At 46.6% G+C, this 28000-nt stretch overlaps 1 protein-coding gene across 4 annotated transcripts in view; it reads right to left on the reverse strand.

Annotated features, from left to right (window-relative positions):
- RFX1 (regulatory factor X1) overlaps nt 1–28000 on the reverse strand; it is a 788791-nt gene that overhangs the window by 484723 nt on the left and 276068 nt on the right. For all 4 annotated transcript variants that reach the window (XM_069230453.1, XM_069230451.1, XM_069230454.1 and 1 more), the window contains one exon: nt 23542–23661. In XM_069230453.1, the coding sequence (XP_069086554.1) occupies nt 23542–23661 (120 nt within the window). The remainder of the gene's footprint in view (nt 1–23541; nt 23662–28000) is intronic.

Raw genomic sequence — 28000 nt, forward strand, 5'->3', positions numbered from 1 at the left:
CCCTCGCTGTCGGTGATGGCATTCTTGGAAGAGAGGCAGTAGGCGAGTACATTCGCGAATACTGTGAATCCGGGGAGCCCGCTGGTCTATTAAGGCTCTCTAGCCATCTTGGAGATAAGTCGATGGGCGAAACATGCCCAGATGATGCCGGTCTTGAACGAGATGAGTCGCTCGGTATGGAGACCACTGGAGATGGTGCGGCCTTGTCTGTTGGAGGAGGGCGATGTTCAACTCCCTGCGGGACAGTTAAAACCTGTGCCGACGTCGACAGCTGTGTCGACGTCGAAGGGCGCCCCATCGGTTGCTCTTGCCTCGACGTTGTGTGTCTGGACGTTGAGTGTCTCGACGTCGAACGGCGATCTTTGGACCTCGACCTACTCGCCGTCGTGTGCCTCGATGTGGAGCGGTGGGAGGCCGACGGCGGATGTCGCTCATGCCGTCGTGGCGATTTGACGCCGTGTCTCTTGACGTCGGGGGACGTACGGCCTTTGGCGGCGACCGGGCACGCCGGCGATGGCTCGACGTCGATCGGCGGGCTGCCGTCGACGGAGATATGTCCCTGCGATGGTGTTCCCTCGACGCCGTATCCTTCGAAGTCGGGTGTCTCGCCGTCGACGGCGATCTATGCCGGTGAGACGGTGGCAGCGACGACGTCGACGGGGAACAAACAGGTATTTTCCTACCTGCTGACGTCGACCTAGCCATTCTCTCCTGAGAATGGCCTGCTGGTTGCCTGGGAAGTGAAGAGGACGATGTTTTCTGCCTCTCATGAAGCCCATGTAGCCTGATCTTTTCTCTGTCCTTCAGAGTCCTCTTTGACATATTCTTGCAGTGCTTACAAGTGTCAGGGCAGTGACTCTGAGGCAGGCACACAATACAAAGAGAGTGTGGGTCTGACTGGGCCTTCTTCTTCCCACAAGAAGGGCATTTGACAAAAAGTGAAGGCATTTTTCTGTCAGGAAAAAACTGCCAAACTCAGACAAAGATGTTATCTGTCGAATGAAAACAAGAAAAAATGCTTTTTAAAGGATTTTTCTGAGGAAAACTCAGAAAAACTGAGAGCTCAATGCTCCAGGATCCTCTCAGAAGAAGCCGGAAAAAAGAACTGACCTAACTGTGAACCAACTGTCACCTTTCCTTCACCCCTGAGGCATGGTGGGATACTGGAGGTGCTCAGGGTCTTAAAGGCATGGTGCCAAAGTTTTTATGGTTCTCCTGTGTTAACCTGCATGCAGCCTATTGGCTAAGAATGCTCCATTGTTTTTCAATGTAGTTTTTTCTCTTTTTTCCCTAGTGATTACTACTGCTTACTTCCCTAAGCCCAGTTTTGGGGGCTTGGGTAGATATTTATTCTCTATTGTAATTTTATAATGAAAAAAAAAAAAAAACTTCATAGAAATAAAGCATTTTAGCCTGTTTATGATTATAGCCTGCATTGCTGTTTTACACAATGTTTAATATGTGTGTATTTTATATATGCTCCGGGGTCCCCGCACAGGGGCGGGAATATTCAATGTTTATGACTATTGATGAGGATCCCCTGGAAGAGAAGCCCTTTTTCCAGTGTACTAGACATTATGTACCTGTGTCCAGGTACATAATGGTCACTCCGAACCTGAGCATATTTGGTATCAAACATGTCGTAATCATACCCCAATACTATTGCCAGTATTGGTTGTATGATTCCATGCACTGTGAGGGCTCCTTAGAGGACCCTCAGCATTGCTCCTACTAGTCTTCTGGGGTTTTTAGGGCAGCCCGTGCTGCTGCCACCCCTCAGACAGGTATCTGCCCTCCTACTGTTTGACCAGCTCATGCAGTGGAAGGTAGAACAAAGGAGTTCCTGTGCAAGAGAAAGGTAACACCCTCCCCCTAGGAAATAGGTATTACATGGCTTGGGAGGGGTAGCCTTCCCAAGCCACCGGTATGCTTTGAAGGGCACATTTGATGCCCTCCTTGCATAAACCTGTTTGCACCAGTCCATGGACCCCTGGTCCCTGATCTGGTGCGAAACTGGACAATAGAAAGGGGAATAACCACTCCCTTGTCCAGTACCACCTCAGGGGTGGTGCCCAGAGCTCCTCCAGGTGACCAATTGATTCTGACATCTTGAATCCAAGGTGGGCAGATGCCCCTGGGAGCATCTGAGTGGCCAGGTTAGGCAGGTGACTTCACAGCCCCCTCCTGATAGGTGGTCACCCTCCTAGGTGACCAATCCCCCTTCCTGGGCTATTTAGGGTCTCCCTCTTGGGTGGGCCCCCAAATTTGACGTGCAAGATTCCAGCAGGACTCCTCTGCATCATTTACTTCATCTTCTGGCCACCGAGACTGCAACTGGACCCTCTAGGAGCCGACAATCTGCAACTCCAGTGACAGCTCCGCTCTGCAAGATTGTTTCTCTGGCTTCTTCCAGCAACTGCAATATTTCCCTAGCTGTGCCTCCTCTGAGGGTGACTAGTCTTCAGCCTGCACAAGATGTAAGAAGGAATCTCCCTTGCAGTGAAGGAGTCACTCCACTAGATCCAAAGGCACTAACTGCAACATCGACTGGCTGCATGGATCCTCTCTCCTCCAGAACTGCGTGGATCCTGAATCACAGGTGGTGGTCTGGAGGGGTCCCCTTAGTCCTCTCTACCAGACTTCCAACTTGAGACGGTAAGCCCTTGCCTCTCCTTGCAGGACAGTACCACTGGGCACCACAACTCTTGCAGCTACCAAGGCTTGTTTGTTCCTCCTCCAAGGGATCTTCATGCTCTGTCTAGCCCCAGCCCCCAGTACTCCATCTTGCAAAGCAGTCTCCTGCCTGCTGTTCCAGCAACGTGGGTCTCCTCTTCAGGTGAGCTGTGTGGGCCTCACTGACTCCTGTGCCTGCTGACTGTGGGTTGCCTGTGGGGGCTGCCTCCGCTTTTTGTGACTCTCAGAGCTGCTCAGGATCACCTCAGACTCCCCTTCTTGGGTCGAGTCCCCTGGACCTTGCTAGTCCTCTTCAGCCTTGCAAAACATTCTTCTCTGACTCTTGCATTTGCCAAGGCTTGTTGGTTGTTTTCCAGCACCACTGACTGACTGCATCACGACCGCCAACATCGGACATCACTTGCATCACCTCTGGGACTCCTCTTCTGCTCCTGTGCTGCACTGGTGACTTTCTTCATCCACTGTAGACCTGGTCCTGCATCCACAGAGGGTGGGTTATGGCTCCTGCCACAGCTGGACACTCCAACTCAAACTGGATTTGGTCCCCTTCTTTTGAAGGCCCCCTTCTGTGAGGATCCACCTTTGGTTACTTCCAGTCTTGTCTAGGTCTTGCACAGTACTTTTCCAAAGTCCTCCTGTTGGTTTTGGGGAAAACAAGGTACTTACCTCTTCTCTCTTGGTCCCTGGGGGTACCCTGGTACCTACCTCTTGGGGTTCCTAGTTCCTCCAGCTCTCCTCTACTGATTCCACTTCCTTGGATGGGGGACTGCCTTTCACATTCCATTTTTTTAGTATATGGTTTGGCCCTCCCATAGGGCCCTCACTATTTCCTATCGCTTTTACCAATGTCGACTACTTGCTATGTTATTTTCTGATTGCTAATGTGTATATAACAGTGTGCTTTCTTACCTCCAGTTGAGGTGTTGCCTATACAGTATTTTAGTATTTATGTTAACAACCTTTATTTTTGCAACACTGTGGTTCTTTCATGTGTGTTAGTGCTGCGTGACTACAGTGGTATTGCATAAGCTTTGCATGTCTCCTAGATAAGTCTTGGCTGCTCATCCAGAGCTACCTCTAGAGAGCCCTGCCTTCCTAGACACTGCCTACACTTCACTAATAGGGGATACCTGGACCTGGTATAATGTGATAACACCATGTGTGCTCACCACATACTAGGCCAGCTTCCTACAGTGATCTTCACAGCGCCCCACTTTTTGTGACCATTGGTCTTCCAGACAGATTTGCAGAGGTCTCATGTATAGGCTTGCATTCGGGACTATGAAGACGCAGGATGCCATTGAACCCAGGAGAGACACTATCTAACAGTTGGTCAAGGTCGCTGCAGAAGCTGAGCACATTTCTTCTGGATTGATGATACTCTCCTCCGAAGGAAATACTTTTCTTGTTGTATATCTATTGTTACCCATAGAAACATGAGACACTGGGATGGAAATTAAATTATGTACTTTGATTTGAGCCCAGTTTTTATAAGAGATGTTGTGGTTGCAAAGCCTTTCTTTGCTTTGTCTAGAGAAGAAAATTAGTTACTTAAATGTAACTGTAGTTCTCCAGTATTGGACTCTTTCATAAATTCACATACTTGAATCATTCCCCATCATCAAGATGGGAGTCCCCGCTGCATTTTAATAGCAATGTAATGATAACTATAGTGTAGGAAGGCCTAAGGGCTCCCACTTTAGTAATCTATCCTTGTTGATTTGAAAAAAGAGACCAAACTTAGGTTTCAGACAATCAGGCTACCCTTCCCTCTAGAACACTCCTGTGAGAAGCTCCAGAGCTGAAGTACCTGATTGAGACAACCTGAAACAGTGAGCTTTCCTGGGGAGGAGGAAGAGTTGCATGTGAATCTATGAAAGATTACAATACTGGGGAACTACAGTTACAGTTAAGTAACTAATTTTCTTACTCCAGTACTGGAATATTCATAGATTCACATGCTTGAATCAGAATAGCAAGCAGTAGTGAAGCACATTGTATGATAAACATTACCATATTAACTGATAGAAGCAATAGTACAAATGGAAGAAGAAAACTTTAAATGATCAATTGTTATGCAAACAAAAGATTACTACACAGTGGTAAACAACAAACAGTGCATTGTCAAGGGAAGAAAACATTATTATACAATGTGCGGAAGGTATACTGGGTTGGATGGAAAAAAACAAGCATTTGTAATACAATTGGTCTCGCGTTTACTCAAGTTAAAGCTATTAGCTTTGTAAACTCCTAACCGGACTTTTTTTGCCACATAAACTGAAAAGTAAAACAGATTCACATAAGCGAGCCTAAGGCCGCCATAAGAGGAAAGCAAACACACAAAAGGATACAGAAGTTCCCTTGCAGTGAAACATATTGGCAAAAGTGCAATTATCCATGTAACCGGCAAAAGTGCAAATATCCATGTAACAGGGTCGAAGTGATGCAAAGTGCTCTACTACTGCCCAGCGAGATTGCGCTGCCTACGAAATAAAGAGAAGAAATAGTGCAGAAACCCTACGGAAAACATGGAGCCTCGTTTGTTTTCAGTAGTTGGCCGGTGCGCTCGAGGCAGGCTAAACACCGGAAAAGGCACAACATGAGCATGCCTTTCACTAATTAAATCAAGCGAATTTTAAAAGGCAAGGCCACGAACCAACCAAACTGATGGGCTTGACATGTGCGTGGTTTCAAGCCCACAGAAAGATTACATCAGGGACAGAGCACTTTGTGCTCAACCCTAAAAAGGAGAGTACAACAGCTCACCGTTATTGGAACAAATGTTGCAGCACCGCTTGTCCCACTGCTACATCACCTTGTGACGTTTTCTCCAAGAAATAGTGCCTTGCAAAAGTATGTGTGCACCTCCAGCTGGCTGCTCTGCAAATGTCCTGGATAAGCACCCCAGCGAAGAGCGCCATGGATGCTGCAACCGCTCTTGTAAAATGTGCATGTGTTGGTCTGCGCAGGGGTTTTCCTGCAGCCTTATGACAATAATTAATTATCAATAATCAATAATACAGGATATCCATCTTGCAAACTCGTGTTTGGAAAGCGAATGGCCTTTCGTAGTAGAGCTGAATGCTACAAACAGTTGATTTGATTTTCGTCCTGTCCAGATAAAATTTGAGACACCTTTTAACATCCAGAGAATGAAGAGCCTGTTCCACTGATGTTGAAGGGTTTGGGAAATACGACTTTAACACTACCGGTTGATTAATGTGAAAATCCAAAGGAACTTTGGGTATGAACTTTGGATTTGTTCACAGGACTCCCTTGTCCTCTTTAAACTGCAAGAAAGGGTCTTGAATAGTGAAGGCTTGGATTTCGCTAACCCTTCGAGCTGAGGTCAGGGCAACAAGAAGAGCGACTTTCCATGACAGGAATTTTAAGTCCGCTCTGTCTATAGGCTCAAATGGATCTTTCATTACCTGGGACAAAACTACGTTAAGCTGCCAAGACGACGGTGGTCTGGCAGGAAAGAACGAAAAAGCCCTTTAAGAAACTGTTTGATACCCCTTGTTGACCACAAAGATGGTGAGTTCACCTTCCATCTATAACAGCAAATTGCAGCCAAGTGGACTCTAATCGAATGATTCGCCAAGCTAAGTGGAGAAGATAAGGTAATATATGCTCTGGCAACAAAGAGAACAGGTTGTTTGCACCATGGGCCAAATCTTTTCTATTTAAGGCAATAAGATCTGTTGGTACTGTCTGCTGCAGCTCTGGAAAGAATGACTCTACAGTTTGAGGGAATGTTTAGGTGTGCGAATTCATGGTGTTCAGGCACGAGGCCGTCAAATGAAGTGACGCTGGATTCGGGTGTAGAATATGACCTTTGCTCATTGTTAGCATGCATGGCGTTACTGGTAGAGGGATGCTGTGGCTCTCTGAAAGGAGAAGCAGCTCTGCATACCAATGCTGCAGAGGCCATGCCGGGACAATCAGAAGAATTTTGCAGTGTTCGTTCTTGATCTTCGCTAGATTTCTCAGTATGAGGGGAATGGGAGGAAAGGTGTAAGCATAAATTCCTGACCATGCCTCTGAAAACGCATTCACCCAAGAGCCCGGATGGGGATCTCGACTTGCAAAGAATTGGCATTTTGCAGAGTGGCAAAAAGGTCAAGGCTTAGCTTGCCTCATTGAGAGAAAATGCGATCTAACACCCTCTGATCCAGTTCCCATTTGTGGTTGGATGTTGTCAACCTGCTGAGAGAGTCTGCTATGACATTCTGAGTGCTCAGTACGTGCTCTGCCCAAAGATGCACTCCTTGTAGGATGGACCAGTTCCAAATATGTTGAAATTCTCGTGTTAAGAGCAGAGATCTGGTCCCCCCCGCTTGTTGATATAGTGCCTTGTTGTAGTGTTGTCTGTATGAATGAGCACTGATGAGTCTCTTATCTTTGGAAGGAACGCTTGACGCGCTAGGCGAACTGCTTTCAATTCGAGATGATTGATATGGAAAAACCTCTGATATAGCTTCCACCTGCCTCTGACTCGTAAGCCTTGGAGGAAGGCTCCCCAACCTTCCAGAGACACGTCAATAGTGATCACCCACATGGCTGGTTGAAGAAGAAAAGAGACCCACTGACAGGTGAGATTCCTGGGTCCACCAAGACAGAGATGTTATCATGGATTTTGTTACTTTGATTATATTGTCGAAAGACCCATTGGACTGCGTCCACTGATTGTCCAGTTGCTCTTGAAGGGATCGCATAGCACCAGTGGGATGCAGGAGGACATCATTCCTAATAGGGACTTAAAGAGACAAACTGAGACAGACTTTCTTTTTTTTAACCAGTCTTGCCAAGGTAATTAGTTGTTTCTGTTTCTCCATTTTAGGAGCTGCCTTGTTGTTGGATGTGTCCAGTATTGTACCCAGAAATGTTATTCTTTTCAGGGGCGGTTGATAGTTAGGCCAAATTTTCAAAACAGCTCCACACAGGCCTCTGTCGCTCTTTGCGCCTGCGACCTGGACTTGGCTTTGATGAGTCAGTCATCCAGATACGGAAACACTTGATGTTTGTGTCTCTTGAGGAAAGCTGCAACTGGTGCTAGGCATTTGGTATAAATTCTGGGGGCGATTTCAGGCCAAAAGAAAGAACTCTGAAATAGAAATGCTCTCCAGTTACAGTGAAACTGAGATATTTCCTGTGGAATGGATGTACAGGAATGTGGAAGTATGTGTCCTGGAGACTGAGACAGGACATATAGGGGGTCATATTTACCCCAGAAGTCAAAACCACCTACTGCTGCGGCGACTGCTGCCAAAAGACCGTCGCCATGGTGTAGGAAAGTACCATCTTGCCTGGCATGTTACCCCCATTTTTCACTGTATATATGTTGTTTTAGTTGTATGTGTCACTGGGACCCTGGTAACCCAGGGCCCCAGTGCTCATAAGTGTGCCTGAATGTGTTACCTGTGTAGTGACTAACTGTCTCACTGAGGCTCTGCTAATCAGAACCTCAGTGGTTATGCTCTCTCATTTCTTTCCAAATTGTCACTAACAGGCTAGTGACCATTTTTACCAATTTACATTGGCTTACTGGAACACCCTTATAATTCCCTAGTATATGGTACTGAGGTACCCAGGGTATTGGAGTTCCAGGAGATCCCTATGGGCTGCAGCATTTCTTTTGCCACCCATAGGGAGCTCTGACAATTCTTACACAGGCCTGCCACTGCAGCCTGAGTGAAATAACGTCCACGTTATTTCACAGCCATTTTACACTGCACTTAAGTAACTTATAAGTCACCTATATGTCTAACCTTTACCTGGTAAAGGTTAGGTGCAAAGTTACTTAGTGTGTGGGCACCCTGGCACTAGCCAAGGTGCCCCCACATTGTTCAGAGCCAATTCCCTGAACTTTGTGAGTGCAGGGACACCATTACACGCGTGCACTACATATAGGTCACTACCTATATGTAGCTTCACAATGGTAACTCCGAATATGGCCATGTAACATGTCTATGATCATGGAATTGCCCCCTCTATGTCATCCTGGCATAGTTGGCACAATCCCATGATCCCAGTGGTCTGTAGCACAGACCCTGGTACTGCCAAACTGCCCTTCCTGGGGTTTCACTGCAGCTGCTGCTGCTGCCAACCCCTCAGACAGGCAGCTGCCCTCCTGGGGTCCAGCCAGGCCTGGCCCAGGATGGCAGAACAAAGAACTTCCTCTGAGAGAGGGTGTGACACCCTCTCCCTTTGGAAAATGGTGTGAAGGCAGGGGAGGAGTAGCCTCCCCCAGCCTCTGGAAATGCTTTGTTGGGCACAGATGTGCCCAATTCTGCATAAGCCAGCCTACACCAGTTCAGGGACCCCTTAGCCCCTGCTCTGGCGCGAAACTGGACAAAGGAAAGGGGAGTGACCACTCCCCTGACCTGCACCTCCCCTGGGAGGTGTCCAGAGCTCCTCCAGTGTGCTCCAGACCTCTGCCATCTTGGAAACAGAGGTGCTGCTGGCACACTAGACTGCTCTGAGTGGCCAGTGCCACCAGGTGACGTCAGAGACTCCTGCTGATAGGCTCCTTCAGGTGTTAGTAGCCTATCCTCTCTCCTAGGTAGCCAAACCCTCTTTTCTGGCTATTTAGGGTCTCTGTCTCTGGGGAAACTTTAGATAACGAATGCATGAGCTCAGCCGAGTTCCTCTGCATCTCTCTCTTCACCTTCTGATAAGGAATCGACCGCTGACCGCGCTGGAAGCCTGCAAACCTGCAACATAGTAGCAAAGACGACTACTGCAACTCTGTAACGCTGATCCTGCCGCCTTCTCGACTGTTTTCCTGCTTGTGCATTCTGTGGGGGTAGCCTGCCTCCTCTCTGCACCAGAAGCTCCGAAGAAATCTCCCGTGGGTCGACGGAATCTTCCCCCTGCAACCGCAGGCACCAAAAAGCTGCATTACCGGTCCCTTGGGTCTCCTCTCAGCACGACGAGCGAGGTCCCTCGAATCCAGCGACGCTGTCCAAGTGACCCCCACAGTCCAGTGACTCTTCAGCCCAAGTTTGGAGGAGGTAAGTCCTTGCCTCACCTCGCTGGGCTGCATTGCTGGGAACCGCGACTTTGCAGCTACTCCGGCCCCTGTGCACTTCCGGCGGAAATCCTTTGTGCACAGCCAAGCCTGGGTCCACGGCACTCTAACCTGCATTGCACGACTTTCTAAGTTGGTCTCCGGCGACGTGGGACTCCTTTGTGCAACTTCGGCGAGCACCGTTTCACGCATCCTCGTAGTGCCTGTTTCTGGCACTTCTCCGGGTGCTACCTGCTTCAGTGAGGGCTCGTTGTCTTGCTCGACGTCCCCTCTCTCTTCAGGTCCAATTTGCGACCTCCTGGTCCCTCCTGGGCCCCAGCAGCGTCCAAAAACGCCAAACGCACGATTTGCAGCTAGCAAGGCTTGTTGGCGTTCTTTCGGCGGGAAAACACTTCTGCACGACTCTCCACGGCGAGAGGGATCCGTCCACCAAAGGGGAAGTCTCTAGCCCTTTTAGTTCCTGCAGAAACCTCAGCTTCTTCTGTCCAGTCGAAGCTTCTTTGCACCCGCAGCTGGCATTTCCTGGGCATCTGCCCATCTCCGACTTGCTTGTGACTTTTGGACTTGGTCCCCTTGTTCCACAGGTACCCTAGATTGGAAATCCACAGTTGTTGCATCGCTGGTTTGTGTCTTTCCTGCATTATTCCTCTAACACGACTACTTTGTCCTTAGGGGAACTTTAGTGCACTTTGCACTCACTTTTCAGGGTCTTGGGGAGGGTTATTTTTCTAACTCTCACTATTTTCTAATAGTCCCAGCGACCCTCTACAAGGTCACATAGGTTTGGGGTCCATTCGTGGTTCGCATTCCACTTTTGGAGTATATGGTTTGTGTTGCCCCTATCCCTATGTTTCCCCATTGCATCCTATTGTAACTATACATTGTTTGCACTGTTTTCTAAGACTATACTGCATATTTTTGCTATTGTGTATATATATATCTTGTGTATATTTCCTATCCTCTCACTGAGGGTACACTCTAAGATACTTTGGCATATTGTCATAAAAATAAAGTACCTTTATTTTTAGTATAACTGTGTATTGTGTTTTCTTATGATATTGTGCATATGACACTAAGTGGTACTGTAGTAGCTTCACACGTCTCCTAGTTCAGCCTAAGCTGCTCTGCTAAGCTACCATTATCTATCAGCCTAAGCTGCTAGACACCCTATACACTAATAAGGGATAACTGGGCCTGGTGCAAGGTGCAAGTACCCCTTGGTACTCACTACAAGCCAGTCCAGCCTCCTACACATGGTTACCAACCGTCAGCCAGATTATGACCACAGCTGGATTTCCGCCACAAGGATGGCGGAAATCCAGCTGCGGCCGTGCCAGCGGATGGCGGTAAGGTAGCGCCACTGCCAGCAGCAGCCCCACGGCAGTAGAACACCACAGACCGTATCATGACACATGATACGGCCTGGCGGTGTTCTGCTGGCGGTCGCTGCTGCTGGCAGCAGTGCCCCGTCCCGTCCCCTGGCAGAGGACCCCCTGACAACAGGTAAGTCGGGTGCTCCAACAGGGGAGGGGGGGTGGTGACGTTTTGTGTGTGTATATGAGGGTGTGTGTGTGTATGTGCGTGCGTGTATGAGGGTGTGTGTTGCGTGTTATGTGTGTGTGTGTGCATGTATGGATGTGTGAGTGTGTGTATGTTGTGTTGTGTGAATGCGTGTGTGCTTGTATGTATGTGTGTGTGAATGGATGCATGCATGTGTGGATGAATGTAGGAATGAGTGTGTGTATGCGTGGGTTCGTGTGTGAATGAAGGTGTGTGTATGAAGGGAGGGTCTGGAGGGGAAGGAGGTTGGTGGGGGGAAACTGGGGAGGGGCAGGGGAGGGGGCGGGGAAGACCCCTATCAGTGAGAGGGAAGGGATTCCCTTTCACTGATATTGCCTACCGCAATGGTTTTAGTGGTGGTATGGTTGCCACGAAAACCATGGCGGTAGGCAGGGTCATAATCCCGCAGGCGGGCAAGTGACAGCCACGGGCTGGAGAGTGAAGTCTCCAGCCCGGCGGTTATTACCGTCGTGGAGGTCGGTGTGGTACATTGGCGGTTTGGCTTTAGTCAAACCGCCAATGTCTTAATATGGAGAAAAGTACCGCCAGCCTGTTGGCAATACTTTCCTCCATATTAATGTTGTCTGCCGGGGTCATAATAACCCCCATAATCTCCAGGATTGAGAAGGGAAAGAGTGTAGTTTAAAGTAATCATACAGAATGACTGTTTGTTTTGGATAAGCATTCAGGTCTCTAAGATACAAGATTGGATGCCATTCTTTCCATTTCTTCTGGACCGGGAACAAACGTGAAATAAGGCCCTTCCTTATGTCCTGATCTGGAACACTTTCTCTAGCTCCCTTCTGGAGCATCGTCTTTACTTCATTTTTGAGAACATTTAGGTGTTTTAAATTGCGCGGAGGAGGAGGTCTTGCTGATGGAATTTGCTGGAATTCCAGAGTATGGCCAAATTGGAGAAGGGTTAGCACTCATTGTCTGAAGTAATTGATTGCCAACTTTGAAAATATTGGGAAATCTTTCCTCCTATTTTTAAATCTGAGGAAAGATATGTAGCCAGAGCTAGTGGGAAGTCATTGCCTGTGTCCTGTTCCTTTTGTTTGCCTTCCACCTCTTGCCCCTTGCGCGGTCCTAGTATATGCAGCCTGTGGAGGTTGCCTCTGTTTGGTATTGATGATGAAAGACTGGTCAGCCGAGGAGAAAGAAGGATATTTATAGTGCTGGAATCTCCCTCTGTAGGATGGATATCTCCACCCTCTGGCACCCCAAAATGGGTGTTTTTTAACTTGTAGGGTTCCAAGGGACTTGGCTGTGTTCGTATCTGTTTTTATGGCCTGCAGGGCCTCGTCAATATTTTTTCTGAAAGGGGTTTCTCCATCAACAGGTAAGTTGAGAATTTACTTTTGCACTTCAAGTCTAAAAGAAGTCCCACGGAGCCAACCCTGCCTTCTTAAAACAGCAGCACCTGCCAGCTGCTGAAACGCCGTGGTAGCGTTGTCGATTGCACAGTCGATAACTTCAGCAGAAGAACTTTCCCCTTCTTGCTAAATTTTACTTGCTTCGGTCTTTGACTCTTCCGGCAGTTGGTCCAGGTAGGGAGCAATGTCTGCCCATAGCTGCCTGTCGTACCTGCCTATTTTCGCCAATTAATTAGATGCTCTTGCCATAAGAGAAGAAATCAAGGAGAAGAGTTTTACTATGTTATCAGGTCTTCTCCGCTCTTTGTCAGGCGGAGCAGAAATTGGTGCCAAAGGATTCCTAGATCTGTGCTGCACTGTCTAAGTAATACCCGAGTCTGGGTTTGGGGTGCCCAGTTAGGCAGGCTGGGGAATCGCTGGGAGCCTTATACTTCTTATCTGAGCGAGGCAAGACCGCAGTAACAGTAGCAGGATTTTTCATTACTTTGAGCTCCTCATCCCATATGTAGTCCACTACAGGCATTGATTTCACACTTTTTTGGTAGGGTTCCTTAAAATCATAAAGAAAGCAGTCTATCTGCTTTGTTGGCATAGATAGTGCAAACCTCTTTGTCGCCTGTTCTAATAAACTGAAATCGCCTGATGTCACCTGGAGGGGAGTCTACTGGGACAGGGGAAGGCCATGATGGAGTAGGTATTTGATAATCATCCCACTCAGTCACTGCGTCTGGCAACCCCCCCTCTTCTCTGTTGTCATCAGATGTTGACAGATCTTGTGCTGGAACTGATATAGGTGTATACGGAGGTAGGTCTAACGGCAATACCCGCGACCTCACAGGTGTGGAAGGAGGTGGTGCTGATGAAGGTAGAGTTGCATGCTGTGCCCCAGTGCTGACTGGTGGAAATCTCTTTCTGTAGTCCTCTAGCATTAATTGCGTCTGAAATAATAGATCCAGGCATAGGTAATATTTGCTCATGGTAGGAATACTGTTCCCTAGGTGAATAGTAGGATTGAGGATCATACTGATTATCATTGTCCAAGTCCTGGCACTTTACAGGCAACTCTGAAGGGCTGTGAGCGACTCCAAACTCCTATTCCGAGTCATCCTCTTCCAAAAGGTGCGTAGGGATTAGTGGAGATACCTTACTTGGAGACGTGTGTAATGGTGACAGTAATTTAGATTTTGTATGTCTTTTGATCTTTTCCACCAACGATGATGTCGTCGGTGGTGTCAGCTGTAACGACGGTGTGACCCTCATCGATGAGGCCGTCGGCGGTAGAGATGTAGCCGTCGACGATGGTTTCGTCGTCGCATTCGACGATGGATATTTTAAGCACTGATGTGACAGAAAGAGCCGTCGACAATGGTGTCATCATCGTGAGCACATTGAAAGTACTGCTTGCCGTGTAAATTGTCGTTGTTGTAGAGGTGGTCGACGATGCTGTACACATTTTTCTTGACACTGTCGTCAACTATGTCATCGCTGTTATTTTACCAGATAGCTTCTTGAATGAATGCCGAACTGTAGGAGGTGGTGTAGGAGGCTCAGAAGAAGCTTTTTTTACGACGTTCTGACGAGGCAGATCACTCTTTTCTCTCTCTATGGGAGGATGCAGACCTCCTGTGAAGAGAACTAGAATGGCTGTGAGCTTTATAGGACCCTTGTTTAGTCTTTTTTAAAGCTTTCTTAGGCTGATCCTCAGAACATTGAGCTTAAGGTGATCTGTCCCTTTCATGAGTTTTCCTTGAGGATGTAGACGACTGCTTACTTTCAGGACCAGAAACGGGGTTTGTCCTGGATTTTAACTTCTGGAGCCTAATAAGCAGTCTGCCCTCCCTTTCTTAAGGGTTTTGTTAGAAAATGTCCTGCATACCTTACAATCCTTTGCAGAATGGTCTGGGTAAAGGCAATATATGAACACCTTGTGTGGATCCTCGAAATCAAGCCTCTTCTTACCATAGGTCTTGCAGGCTCTGAAGAGACTTTTCTTCTCCTTGTCAGACATGGTGATTGACTGAGAAAATAGATTTCCTCTAAACTAGAAAAGAGGTTTCAAAGCTTTTAACCGGTAGAAACAATATTATGAGGAAAAAGGTACTCGAAATTACTTTTTGAAAGGTGTGACCGATTAGAGCTCAGTGGAGACTCCCTAGCACGACGTGGGGTAGAAAATCTGAGGCACTGGAGCTTCTCACAGGAGTGTTCTAGAGGGAAGGGCAGCCTGATTGGCTGAAACCTAAGTTTGGTCTCTTTTCTCAAATCGACAAGGATAAATTAATAAAGTGGGAGGCCTTAGGCTTCATACCGTGTAGTTATCATTACATTGCTATTATAATGTACCCGGGTCTCCCATCTCGACAATGGGGAATGATTCAAGCATGTGAATCTATGAAAGTTCCAAATCTGGAATAACTTCCCCTCATCAGCCAGTTGTCTAAGTATGGATAAAGAAAGATTTATTTATTTCTTTCTTATGTGAGCCGCTACCACTGCCATGCATTTGGAGAAGGTTCGGGGGGGCTGATTTAAGGCAAAAGGAAGTAGTGTACTGAAAATGATCTGCACCCACTATAAATTTTAGAAAACGTCTGTGATGATGAGTTATCCGGATATGGAAATATGTGCCTTGTTAGTCGACTGCACAACGCCGATCGTTTTTTCCTTCTGTGTGGGAATATTAGATGGAGAGATCATCCAGATTTTTCCTTTTTTGATGTATTTGTTGAGGAGTCGGAGGTCCAGATAGGTCGAAATTGTTTGGGGATTTACTTTTCTTTTGTACCAGAAAATATCTTGAGTACACACACTTGTTGGCATGATACAAGGGTACTCCTTTTATTGCTCTTTTCTGTAGAAGAACAGATGTCTCTTAGACTAGGGTGCTTAGATGAGGCGTCGTGACCTGGAGTGGAGGGACTGGCAGTGTATCGTTTTTTAAACAAAGTGCATAAGTGTTCTAAATGATATCCAATACCCATCTGCCTGAAGTTATTGTTTTCTACTCTTTCAGAAAAAAAAGGATCACACCCCTCCCCCCACCGGAGTGGGAAACTGTGAGGGGGGGTCTTTGATCCTTATTGCTTGCCATGTCAGGAGCTCTTGCCTTAGATTGAGAGTGCTTGGATGCAGGGGATCTCCTTTTCTGATAGCCTTGATACTGTCTTTGCGGGTGCTGCTGCGAGTAATGGTACGGCCACCTAGTGGTTTGAACCGTACGGTGAAAGAACTGTCTTTCTCTAGGCTTGAAGTGCTATTTGAATGTTCTTTTGTTCCTCAATGCTAACAAACTTTAGGGTTTCCACCTCATTTTTAATTCTAAGCATTTCCCCTTTGGTGTGCTAACCAAATAGGGAGACACCAGAAAATGCTGAATTTGCAATCTTTAACTGGGCATCCAGTTTCAACGCAGTTAATTATAGCCAAGATTTTCACCTCAGTGAGATGCCATAAGAAAAGGAAGTTGCAGAAAGTTTGACTGAGTCTACTGCAGCACTAATAGATTGATTAGATATCAAGGACCCCTAATATACCATTTCAAGGTAATCTTGCGGTCAGTTGGATGGTAAATCAGACATGAAGGATTTCATTCCCGCCCATATTTCTCGGTGGTATCTACCCAACAAATCAGCTGCATTAGCATTTCTCAAATGAGTGGATGCTGTGTCACACACTTTTTTTTGCCAATGGCATTTACCCATTTGCTCTCCCGATCCAGAGGGGCCGTGGACTTAGGAACTGAAGCATGCCTTCACATCAGTGATGTTGCAATGATTAAATCCAGTTTCAGATCAGGTTTTAGGAAATCCGGGTCTTGTTGTAGTGGTTTCCATTTCTTTAGGAGTCTTGATGTAGCCGATGGTAGGAAGCTGGCTCTTTATATACTATACCAAAATGAGCCAAGGGGTTCCCTTACTGGTGGATAGGGGCTTGATCTAGCAATCCCATGGTGCTCTCTTAGGGGTTAGAGTGGTTGAGCATCCTTAGGCTTATCAGAGAAGAGTGTTACACATTTGCAAATACACACAGTCAATAGTTGATGCACACAACTCAATAAGGAGATCCACACTAATTTGCAAAAATTACAAGTAGCCTTAGATATATTTAGGCACCAGAATTAATACGATCAGGTAAGTACGTTAGGGAAGAGAAATACTTTCAAGTCTCAAAAGTCGACAGTGCATTTTTTCAGAAGCGCCAATGTTACTGTACAGAGGAAAAACAAGTACTGCAAGCAGGTATAGTACAGCAACTTACAGGAACAATCTTCTGGACTTAGGGTAAGTATGGGGTGTAGAAAAGTACCCTCTTTTTGGCATGGTTACCCCCACTTTGTGCCTGCTCTCAGTGTGCTTAAACTATTTTCACTGGGATCCTGCTAACCAGGACCCCAGTAATTGTGCTCTCTCCTCTAAATTTAGTTGCCTTGGTACCCTTTACACCTCACAATTGGCATAATGGTGTACCCTTGTAAGTCCCTAGTATATGTTACTTAAGTACCCAGAGTGCTCCTACCATTCATCCAGAGTCTGCGAACAGCCCATGCTGCTGCAGCCTCCCAGACAGGGTTCTGCCCTCCTGCTACTTCACCAGCTCAAGCAGGGGAAGGCAGAACAAAGGATTTCTTGTGGGAGAGGGGTGCAACCTCTTCTCCCTTGGAAATAGGTGTTACAAGGCTGGGGAGGGGTAGCCTACTAATGCCACTGTGTTGATTTGAAGGGCACATTTAGTGCCCTCCCTGCATAATCCAGTTTGCACGAGTCCAGGAATGCCCGGGTGTATGCACTGATGCGAAACTACACAAAAGAAATGGGAGTGACTACTCCCCTGTCCATCACCACCCCAGGGATGGTGCCCAGGGCTCCTCCAGGTGGCCACTTTATTCTTCCATCTTGAAACCAAGATGGGCAGAGGGCCCTGGGAGCATCTAAGAGGTCAGTTTAGTCAGAAGATGTCAGTGACCACCTCTGATAGGTGGTCACCTTGCAAAGTGACCAGGACCCTTTTTGGGCTATTTAGGGACTCGCTTACGGGTGGGTCCCCAAATCTGGCAAGCAAGTCTCCACCAGAACTCCTCTGCAACAACCTCTTCTGCTCCTGGCCACCGGAACTGCTGCTGGACTCCAAAAGAACTGAGCAAGACTGCAACATCGGGATGACCTCTCGCCCTGCAACATTGTTTCTCTGCTCAAGTCAGCTTTGCAACATTTCTATGGCTGTGCATCCTCTGGGGTCGGCAAGACTTCAGATGTACCAAAGAAACTCTTTTGGAGTGAAGAAGTCATTCCCCTGCATCCGCAGACACCTTAAACAGTGACGTCCGGCTGCTGAGATCTTCTGTCTTCTGGACCTGCAAAGATTCTCCAACACAGGTTGTGGCTCTGAGGGGTCCCCTGGGTCCTCTTTGCGTTCTGTCTAACTTGGGAGACAGTGAGTTCTAGCCTCTTCCTCCAGGACAGAATTTTGTGCAACGCAACTTCTGTTCCGAGGTATCTTCAGGCTCCAAGTTGCCCCGGCTACCAGCACTCTACCTCTGCAAGGACAGTCCCCATCTCTGTTGCTCCAGCAATATGGGACTCCTCTTCAGGCGTGCTACCTGGACCTCCCTGCGACTTACTGTGCCTGCCAGTGGGTTCCTCGTGGGGGCTCTGACTGCTTCTGATGGCTCTCCTGTCTTACTAGGGTCAACCCGGATTACCCTCACAGGGTCGAGTCCCCAGGACCTTGCTGGTCCTCTCCAGCCCCGCAAATCTTCAGCTCAGACTGTGCTTGTCGGTGGTCCTCCTGACCCGTCTGCAATCTGGCGACTGTCGAGGGACAGCTCCTAGATGACTTCCGGGAATCATCTGCAGCTCATGCGTGGACTGGACTCTGTTCCCTTCTTCCACAGGTCCTCTTCTCCGGGAATCCACCATTGGGCTCACCGGTCTGGTCCTGTTCTTGCACTGTTTCAATTCGAAGTCCCGTTGTTAGCCTATGGAACAACCAGGTAACTTACCTCTGCTCCCCTGGTCGCTGGGGGGTCTTCAAGATACTCCCCTCTTGGGGTTTCATACTCTCCCAGCCCTTGGCTAACTACTCCATATCCTCTGGTGGGAGACCCATTCTCGCATTCGACTATTTTAGTATATGGTTTGGCCTCCCTATAGGGCCCTTGCTATTTTCTAATATTTTGTTCCAATTCCTAGTACTTACCTGTGTATACGTTTTGTGTACTTACTTCCAGAGAGGGGGGACTGCCTATAGTATTCTAGTCTAGTGTTATTATAATAAAGCACCTTTATTTTTGCAACACTGTGAGGTTCCTTTCATGTGTGATAAGTTACTGTGTGACTACTGTGGTATTGCAAGTGCTTTACACTCCTCCTAGATAAGTCTTGGCTGCTCACCACAGCTACCACTAGAGAGCCCTGGCTTCCTAAACACTGTAACACTTACTAATAAGGGTTGCCTGACCTGATACAGGGTGCCAACGCCATAGGTATCCACCACACAACAGGGCAGCTTCCTACAGTGGATCAGCTAGAATCTGCTTTCCAGGTGCCGGGGCTCTCCAAATACAGAATTTAGGGGTGTTTGGGAGAGTGTAGTAGCCAATGTATTAATAAATCCATCACTTGCATCACTGAGAGTTTATTAATGCAAGATGTTTGATAGCAAAGTTACCCACCTTCAGTAACGCAATATCTGGTAGCGACAGGATCTAGCCGCAGATTCCTTACTTTAGAATCTTCCCCAGGCACGAGATTGGATCCAAAAATGTTTTACCCATAGCACACCTGTGTGCTGGAAGAGAGAGTCACACAACTCCGTATCAACGTTGTCCACCCGATGTGATGTCAACGGAGTCTATATAAACCTCTCACTGATATAATTTTCTTTATTGACTATTTTCTGCACTCAAAACGTGGTACAACATATAGACAGTGCCTATGGAAATAGTGTGATAAAATAAGAGACACCCTTGTGTCAAATAGATACTGAATTATCAATTCAATTTCCATAACAAAAACTTTGAGACAAAGAAGGACTCAGATCGCAGAATGGGGGAGATTGTTAAGGAATCTGTGGCTAGGTTCTATCTCTACCAGATAATGCATTACCAAAGGGAAGTAACTTGTTCATCTAGAAGAGACATTTAACCGCAAACTCCTTACCTTAGAATCAGATACCAAAGTAATACTGAGTCATATTGAGGCTGCAAACTGAGACCTTTAAAAAAAAAGGTCTCTAAGTGTAACAAAACCAGTCTAGATCAAGAGAAAAAGAATGGACAATCATAATAATTTAGAGTAAATAAATATGCTTCAAATAAAAACCTGTGAAAGGAACCAAAGGTAAATAAAACAAAAAGACGTTAAAAAACATGGGAATGAGCTCAGCCATGTTAGTATGACAGGTGTGTGTCAGAAGCGACCGAAGAATATTGAGAGTCTCAAACCATGGGGAAAACGTTCTAGAGTAACAGACCATGCATTCATAAGAATACCTATGAGTAATCACATACTCTTTACTAAAAGAGCTATGTAAAGAATCACAGAATGTTTGTGAAGAAAACATAATATTTCACTCTTTATAAAGAAGTCGAAGACAACAATAGCAAACATTTGGCAAAGCAATAGACTTTTTCCCAGGAAAGTAATTAGAGATGCTAAAAATATGTGTAAGATATCCCTAATATATATACAGACATAGGGGTAAAACAAACAAAGGAATAGTTGCTTACCTGTAATTCCAGTTCTCTCATAGAGGTATTTTTATGATAGTCATAAGCGCTGAATAGTTCCGCCCGCTTGCGGGGACCCCAGAACATTTTTCGCAAAATGCCTTCTTAAGTGTTGATGTTCGCCTTTCTTCAGGAAGGCCTGCAAAGTCACTTAAGAATGTAATTATGCAGCCTAAAGGAGAGGCTACAGAGGTCAAAATTCTTCATCATGTTTGATTGGAAAAAGGGGATGCAAGGTAGATATGCATTCAAATGTAAACTATTATGTAATGTCATCACCCTCAACATGTTTGGGGACAATTTCTTTAGGGATTGTAAGGTCAAATGATTCCTGATGCTCCCTATTTACTTTGTTGTTGCCACCATTCATGGGTGCAAGACCCACCTCAGTCCTTTCTCATTCTATGGCCAGTAGTCTGGCCTCAGGAATTAATCTTTTAGTTAGTCTCTCCAACTCTAGGTTTGAATCTCCTAGTACTTCTGAAGGACTGGAGGGGTCTGGTCTAACTCAGGGTCATATTGTTTTCCTCTGCTCCTGAGGTATTGGAAAGAAAGATTTTCACATGAGTACTGTTGTACTGGTGTGATCTTCTGGACTTAAGGTAAGTAGGGGGCCAAGGTCTTTAGAATCACCAGCAGTTTCAGATTACCTGCCCTCGTGTGTCTGGGTGAAGAGGTGCTGGTTGCAATGGTAGCGTTGAATACCACCGCAGAAGTCAATGGGGAAGAATATCTGTTGGAAAGATGCTGCAAGTGGGGACCAATCTGGCAGAACTCAGTGGGGGGCTCGACTCATGGGGGTCTCAGAACCACAGAGACACTGTTGATTCTCTTGAGCCCAGGCTGGGAAGCACAGGTACAAAGGTTTTTTTTTTCCCGGCAGGTCACGGGCATTAGAGGCTCTCACTTCTTGTGGTCAACCTGAAGATGAATGGAAAACAAGACAGCAGGGCCACTCTCAGTACTGGCCTTAATGATGCTGGCATCGCTCTTTGGTAGGTCAGTCTTGGTGGTGGAAGTGTTCACGACTGGACACTAAACAAGACTTGGCACTTGCAACTGGCTGGGGTATTGGTGCAGGGAGGCTCTGGGCAGGCTCAGCGTCTCGTTGACAAGCTAGGTTGACAGGGCTGCACTCCTGGACAATCAGGATCCTCTTCCTGGCAAGCTGCTCCATCAGGGGACATGATGATCAGCAAAACAGAGAACTGAACAGTCGTGGTTGGTGCCTGCTAGTGCAGGGAAGTGGCTCCTCCACTCCCAGGGAGATGCTGACGGCGAGCAAAGTGCTAGCAGTCCATCAAGGCACTGGGTAGATGCACAGCTACATAAAATGATGGAACCCTTCCTTCTTGGAGCAAATCAGGCAGCCCACCTTAGAGGTGTGACTTGCCTGGAGGTGCCACACGCCTACTAAGTAGCTAATTTCCCCACTATTCTGGTGCCAAATGGGCCTCAGGGCAGGGGGTGAAATTCCCCAGTTCTGAGGAAAGCTAGGGTCGCATATCAAAGGGCAGCATAGGCTTTGAAGCCTCCAGCCCAGATATGCAGATTTCCTAGCCATCCTGCCGGAAGAGGTGATAACACCTTTCTCCGGGCTAGGCAGTGTTTCTGGCCTCTAATAGCGTGGGCTCTCTCCTCTTGCAAGTCATCAAGGAGTATTGTCACTCATGGTCACGGAACATGGAGGTGACTGATAAAATCCTTTTAAGGTACGCCAAGAGTATAATATTGCTTATAATACATGGTCACACCATCATCTAGCTCAAAAACTGTGTTGTATTAGTTCCTCAAGCTCCTCTCACAGCTGATGGCCATATCATCATAATAATTAGTTATTTGCTATTCATCCTTGCATGGCTGTAGTCTTTATTCATGTTTTTCCTACTGTAGCCTATCTTTTACTGTCCTTATCCTGCATTAGACCCATACGTTCTGGTGCATTAGCTATGTTGAGACCTACACTCACTAGCAGAAAATCTTCTAGAACATTACAATCTATATATTGGATCCCGAGTAAAGGCTTTGCATTTTTTCCCAACCCTAGATGTTACTGTCTTTAGTGAAGCTGGTTCTTTATAGGGTTCTCTGCCTTACTGCAAGGTGCTTGGTAGCACTGGAGGCACTTTGTAGAGAGCAAGTGTTTCTAATAGGGAATCTAATTATTACTGCTCCTCCTCTAACTGTACACCGCATGTGTCTCCTGCATTTTTAATTAGAGATTTACATAGACAAGTCATCCAGAGGTGATGGCTATGATAGCAATATATCTACCTCTTCTTCCGTAGGGTCTGCTTCTATTTTTTCTACTATGTCCTCATGTTGATATGTGTAATGTCCTTCCATTCACTGACATATGTAGAATCTTCCTTTTTCTTCCTGACCTTGCTATTTATGTTGGAGGGATGGAAGATCTTCCCTTTCCTCTCCTCTCTAGGTCTACTGTGCTTTGTTTTTGTTCTAATCTTAAAGGAATTGAATGTCTGATAATTTTTTCTTTTGCAATAAAACCTCAGTTTTGGTTTTGAGTTGCCTTTTGGTTGAATTTGGACAATCAGTGTCTTTTCTTTTGATTCACTGTCAAGCATTTGTACCCTGTACTCTTTCTAGGTGGTGGTAGTGCGGGTTTTTCCTTGCCCTTTTACTGATCTTGAGCTTCCTTAGAAGAGAGTTCTGGCTCTATTCTCTTTCCAGGCTATTTCAAGCCCAAACAGGGAAACACTTCACAAAGAACACCCTCACTCTTCTGCCCTTTACCTGAATTCCCATTGTGGATTTGATGGGACAGAGGCTTAATAGGTTCAGCAGGCATTAATTCAGGAGGGAGGGTCACGGGGCGAAGAAGTGACAATGGTCAGCCCTCTAAAAGGAGTGTAACCTGCAAAAAACACCAACAGAAGGGTTGGGCGGTGAATGCGAATACCACCTGGTCTCAAGAGTCATGGGGCAGAACCATGTGATGCTACAGGAGCACTGTGATGAGTCCTTTAGAAACTGCACTGATTTTATGTTATGACAATGTGATATTGCATGGATTCCAAGCCAGGTCAGGCACCATTGCACAGACACCATGCTGAGACCAGTTACTATTGTACAAGTACTTTGATACCAGCTACTGGACCATTGCACAAAAAATCCATAGTGCCACCTACCTCTGTTTCTGTGAGAAAGGCTGCTGTCTCATGGCCAGGTGTTGTTGGTCTTCCATTAGGCGGAGAAGGGCAGAGTTGGCTTTGATGCGTAGCCCGTAGTAATGGTACTTGGAATTCCCCCTAAAAATTAGATTTGTTACATTGCATTAAAACCGCAATCGGTGCATTCCCTACTGTGATTACCCCTACCTTGCATACTGGTTAGTTGGTCATGAATTTGTCAAACTAAACTATTTCCTTTATTAATGTAGGGGAAAAGCACAACAGAATGTTCCAGAAGGGCATGTAGTACAAAGAACCCTGCCCCGTGGCTCTCCTCTATGAGCCTCACCCACTGTTCCTGTACAATTTTCGTCCTCTAATGTGAGTCACTGAGCAGTAGCTGCATGACAGGAAAATGTGTCACTCAAATCGTAGAATCAAGCCCAGGCGTTACTATAAATGGGGAACGTTTCTGTAGTCTTAAACTGGCTCCCTCCATTCCCACTGTGTTGAACAATTAGCGAGAAGAAAACGACTAGTGGGTTAGGGGTTGCTTAGACCCCTGGTTCTTAGTCTGTGGTCTGGGGACCCCTGGGGTTTGCAATGTCTAGTCAAAGGGTACGCATCTGATTAGAAAATTAAACAATATTAACTGACTAATAATGTAGTATGAATGATGGGTGGCCTCCCACCTTCCTATTGAAATAACATTTTATTTAACTTATTTTTTTCATATTTGTTTGTGAATGAAATGAAATATTTCCTCATTTGTGTATTTGGTTGAAGAATGCTTGTTTCCATATGTTTGTGTTTTGTTTTACAGCTCAAATAATCAAAATAGTTTAGGCCGGAGTCAACGGATTCCAATAATGATTCATTGGAATACACAAGTCAAAAGGTTAAGAACGACTGGTTTAGACCACAGCAGTCTGATGAAAAGATTTACACAAAACCAAGTCCCCTCTAAACACCTTGGCCCGATTACCAACTGCATCTTGTAGCACATAAAGTACTACACCCACATTACAAAATGCATTTCATAAAACTAAAGCTAGACACCTCTGCCTCTTATCTTTTCTGGGCGAAGGTTTATTCCCAGAAATGTGCGTAGGTACACATTTTATTATTAAATGTGGGTGGGACAATGGGGAGTGCATGAAAAATGTGGCATAATAACTAGTTAAAGGGAAGGGTTTCGAGAAGTTTAAAGAGGGGTTTGCGAGGGACATACTCATACAAAACACATATCCACAAGAGAGCAAGACAGTTGCAGGTCACAGAATACACCACAAAAGTACTTTCGACCCCTAAAGAGGGTCGAAACATGTGTAAATGTACTCGAGCTTGGCCTTGCACCACTGGTGCTGCAACACACTCCGATAGAAATAAACAGAGGCAGGGGATTAAAAATAACAATCCATGGCAACTACTGTTAAATTAATTAAATTAGTTTAACACTATGGCCCTCATTACAACCCTAGTTGACGGCGGTAATTTGGAAAAAGGTACTGCCAAATGGCTGGCGGTACCTCTCCCCAAAATATGACATTGGCGGTTTGGCTCAAGCCCCCCCACGACATACACGCACATTTCCGCACCAACATACACACGCATACACACACTCATCCCACATTCACCCATGCATGCATACATACATTCACACACACTGACATACGTACAAGCACACACGCATTCATACAACACAACATACACACACACTCACATCCATTCATGCACACACGTATTCCACACGCCACACACCGGCATGCACGCACACACAAACATACACTCGCACCCCCACACACACAACACCCCCAACCCCTCCTCCCCTACCCGACTTACCTGTTTGCAGGGGGTCCTCCAGCAGGAGACAGGACGTGGCGCTGCTGCCAGTAGCCAGTAGCAGCGTCCGCCAGCAGACCAACGCCACGCCGTATCATGGATCATGATACGGTCTGCGACGTTCTACTGGTGTGGCGCTGTTGCTGGCAGCAGCGCCACCTTACCGCCGTTCGCTGCCATGACTGTAGCTGGAATTCCGCCAGCCTTCTGACAGAATTCTGGCTACGGTCATAATATGATGGACAGTAGTTAGGCATGGCGACGGTGTTTTGGCGGCCGTCACCACGGCGGTAGTGACATAATGACCCCCTATATATATACTTTAAGTGATTACATATTCTATATATATAGCAATTATTATAAATTATAATAAAAAATACTTAAAAAAAGTAAATTATTCAACTACATAACTTTTAACAAATATTTTGGAAAATGATAGTAAGGGTGAGGATTTTATGTTTAACTTATAGTTTGAAAAGTAATATTTCTAAAAGTAATTAGTTTAAATTTATTTTAGTATTTAATACACATTGAATTTAAGGTGGTAATGAGGAGTTAATGTGCTGTAAAAGTTAATTTTATCAATTCTAGATCAATTCTAAATATATGAATTTTATTTACATTTATATTATATATATTAAACTATTTATAATTGTTTATGTTTTTAAATAATAAACATTATTGAATTTTCTCCTAATTTTCAAATGGGATATATCAATCTGCATGGTTGAAGTCTTCCCTGCCCCGGTGAAGGTGGCTAGATGGTGGAATTACAGCACCAGCGTATACCAGGCGCTAACTGCGGGGTGTGGCTTAGGCAACCAACATGGCGGTTGCAACTTAGTAGAGCTCCGATACCATATCCCAGTAATCCGTCCACTTCTCCGCCCTGCGCTGGCAATTGCCGACTGCTACACTTTCCCTCACTTCTCCCTTTCCCTCCGCCTGGTGTGAGGCTGCGCAGATTGTTGCTGCTACCTAACGGGAATCACTAGCGGACTGGAACTCCGTCGGCCTGACCTCATGACCGCTTGCATTGGAGGACTGAAGGGAGTCGCCTCGCCGAACGATCAGAGTGCTCCAGAGCACTAGACCGCTGACATGCGGTGTGAGCGCAGATTGCCAGAGGCCCCCTCTCCTGAACAGACTCCTGCCACAGTTGACTGGCTCGAGGCCCACTCGAGGACAACGTGGGCCCGACTACTGCTGGGTGCAGGGTACAGAGACCATGAATCGGGCTAGCGGTGAGGCCTATTGCTGTGAGGGCACACGTGTAGGGCTGCGGCCACCACTATTGGGCTTGTGGGCTCAACTTGTCACCAGGGATGACCTGTCTGGAGCCCCCTTCATACTGAAAGCTCAGAAAATGCATGGCGCTACCTGCCCCAAATTGTGTCTTTGCCTGCAGTAAACGACAGTTGCGATCCTCCTGTGAGCTGTAAGTCTCACTGCGCAGCCTGAGCGCTTCATGTCTGTTTATTGTGCTCCTTTCCTGTGCTATACTCTGTTGGGTGAGGCTGCAGGGACTTGAAGTAGCACTGAAAACCTTTAGCAACGGGTGCAACATGCTGCAGGGCAGGGCCATCATTAAACCCCTGTGCTTCTCCTCATCGGGGTGGCCACCCCCATGGGCCTGCTCACTGTTTGTCTGCTACTATCATAAAAAGCCACTGGGCCCAACTTGCCTACAGTCTCAAGGACGCTCTCCCTTCTGTGTGCCCTGATTCGCTCATGGTCATCCCAGAGCAATAGGACCCATACTGGCCCTTTACCTGAGGAACCTCTTTGTCTAGGTGCTATATACCAACCTTCTGTCACAGTTGTGACATAATGCACACATGCCATCATTTGCTGCTCATGCTGCAGTGCTTTAGGGGACAAAACTTGTCGTTTGCAAGCTACTAGGGCAACATCCACTGTCTATCACGCCACAGGGCTGCTCGTGCCGCAGCGCCTTTGCAGACCTGTTGGCGTCAGTAAGCGGGCCCATTAGCACTACAGGGGTCACCCTCCCTTTTTATGCACCTTTCTTCCACCTGCAGGACCATAGGGCACCTACGGTCAGGCGCCCAAGATGCTCCCCCGCACTCCTCGTCCCCCGCCGACGGTGCCACCAAGCTCTTCATCCCCACTGAGCCAGCCAGTCGTCCACCCACTGTTGAGGACATAATAATAATGTTGGAGGCAATAGAGAAACTCCGCAGCTCGCTAGAATACAAGATTGATCATGTGGCGATGGACCTCTCTGAAGACACTTGCGGAGAGAGTATCCACTTTGGAGGCTCGTGCAGAAGATACTGAAGGCATCAGAGAAACTAATTTCTAGTTGTTAAGCAACGCCTTTGTGACCTAGATCTTCGATATTCACTTCTATTTCCGGCCTCACTCAGAGTAGTGGTGAATGATTTGGCCTATTTTTTCGAGTCTCCGGAGGATACTTAGGACTGGCTGGAATCAGCTGGATTGGTGTCCACGGGTCAGCCTCTGGTAGGAACAACACAATCACAAAAGACCACTGGTCATCGCTGATGGAAATGTCAACTCCAGCAGAAACACATACCCAAAACCAGTGCACTCCTGACCTGGAACAAATAATATTAGAAAGACACCTTGCCTTGCAGAAGGCGGCTGCCAT

Source organism: Pleurodeles waltl, chromosome 4_2, assembly GCF_031143425.1.
Source record: "Pleurodeles waltl isolate 20211129_DDA chromosome 4_2, aPleWal1.hap1.20221129, whole genome shotgun sequence".
Taxonomy (NCBI): domain Eukaryota; kingdom Metazoa; phylum Chordata; class Amphibia; order Caudata; family Salamandridae; genus Pleurodeles; species Pleurodeles waltl.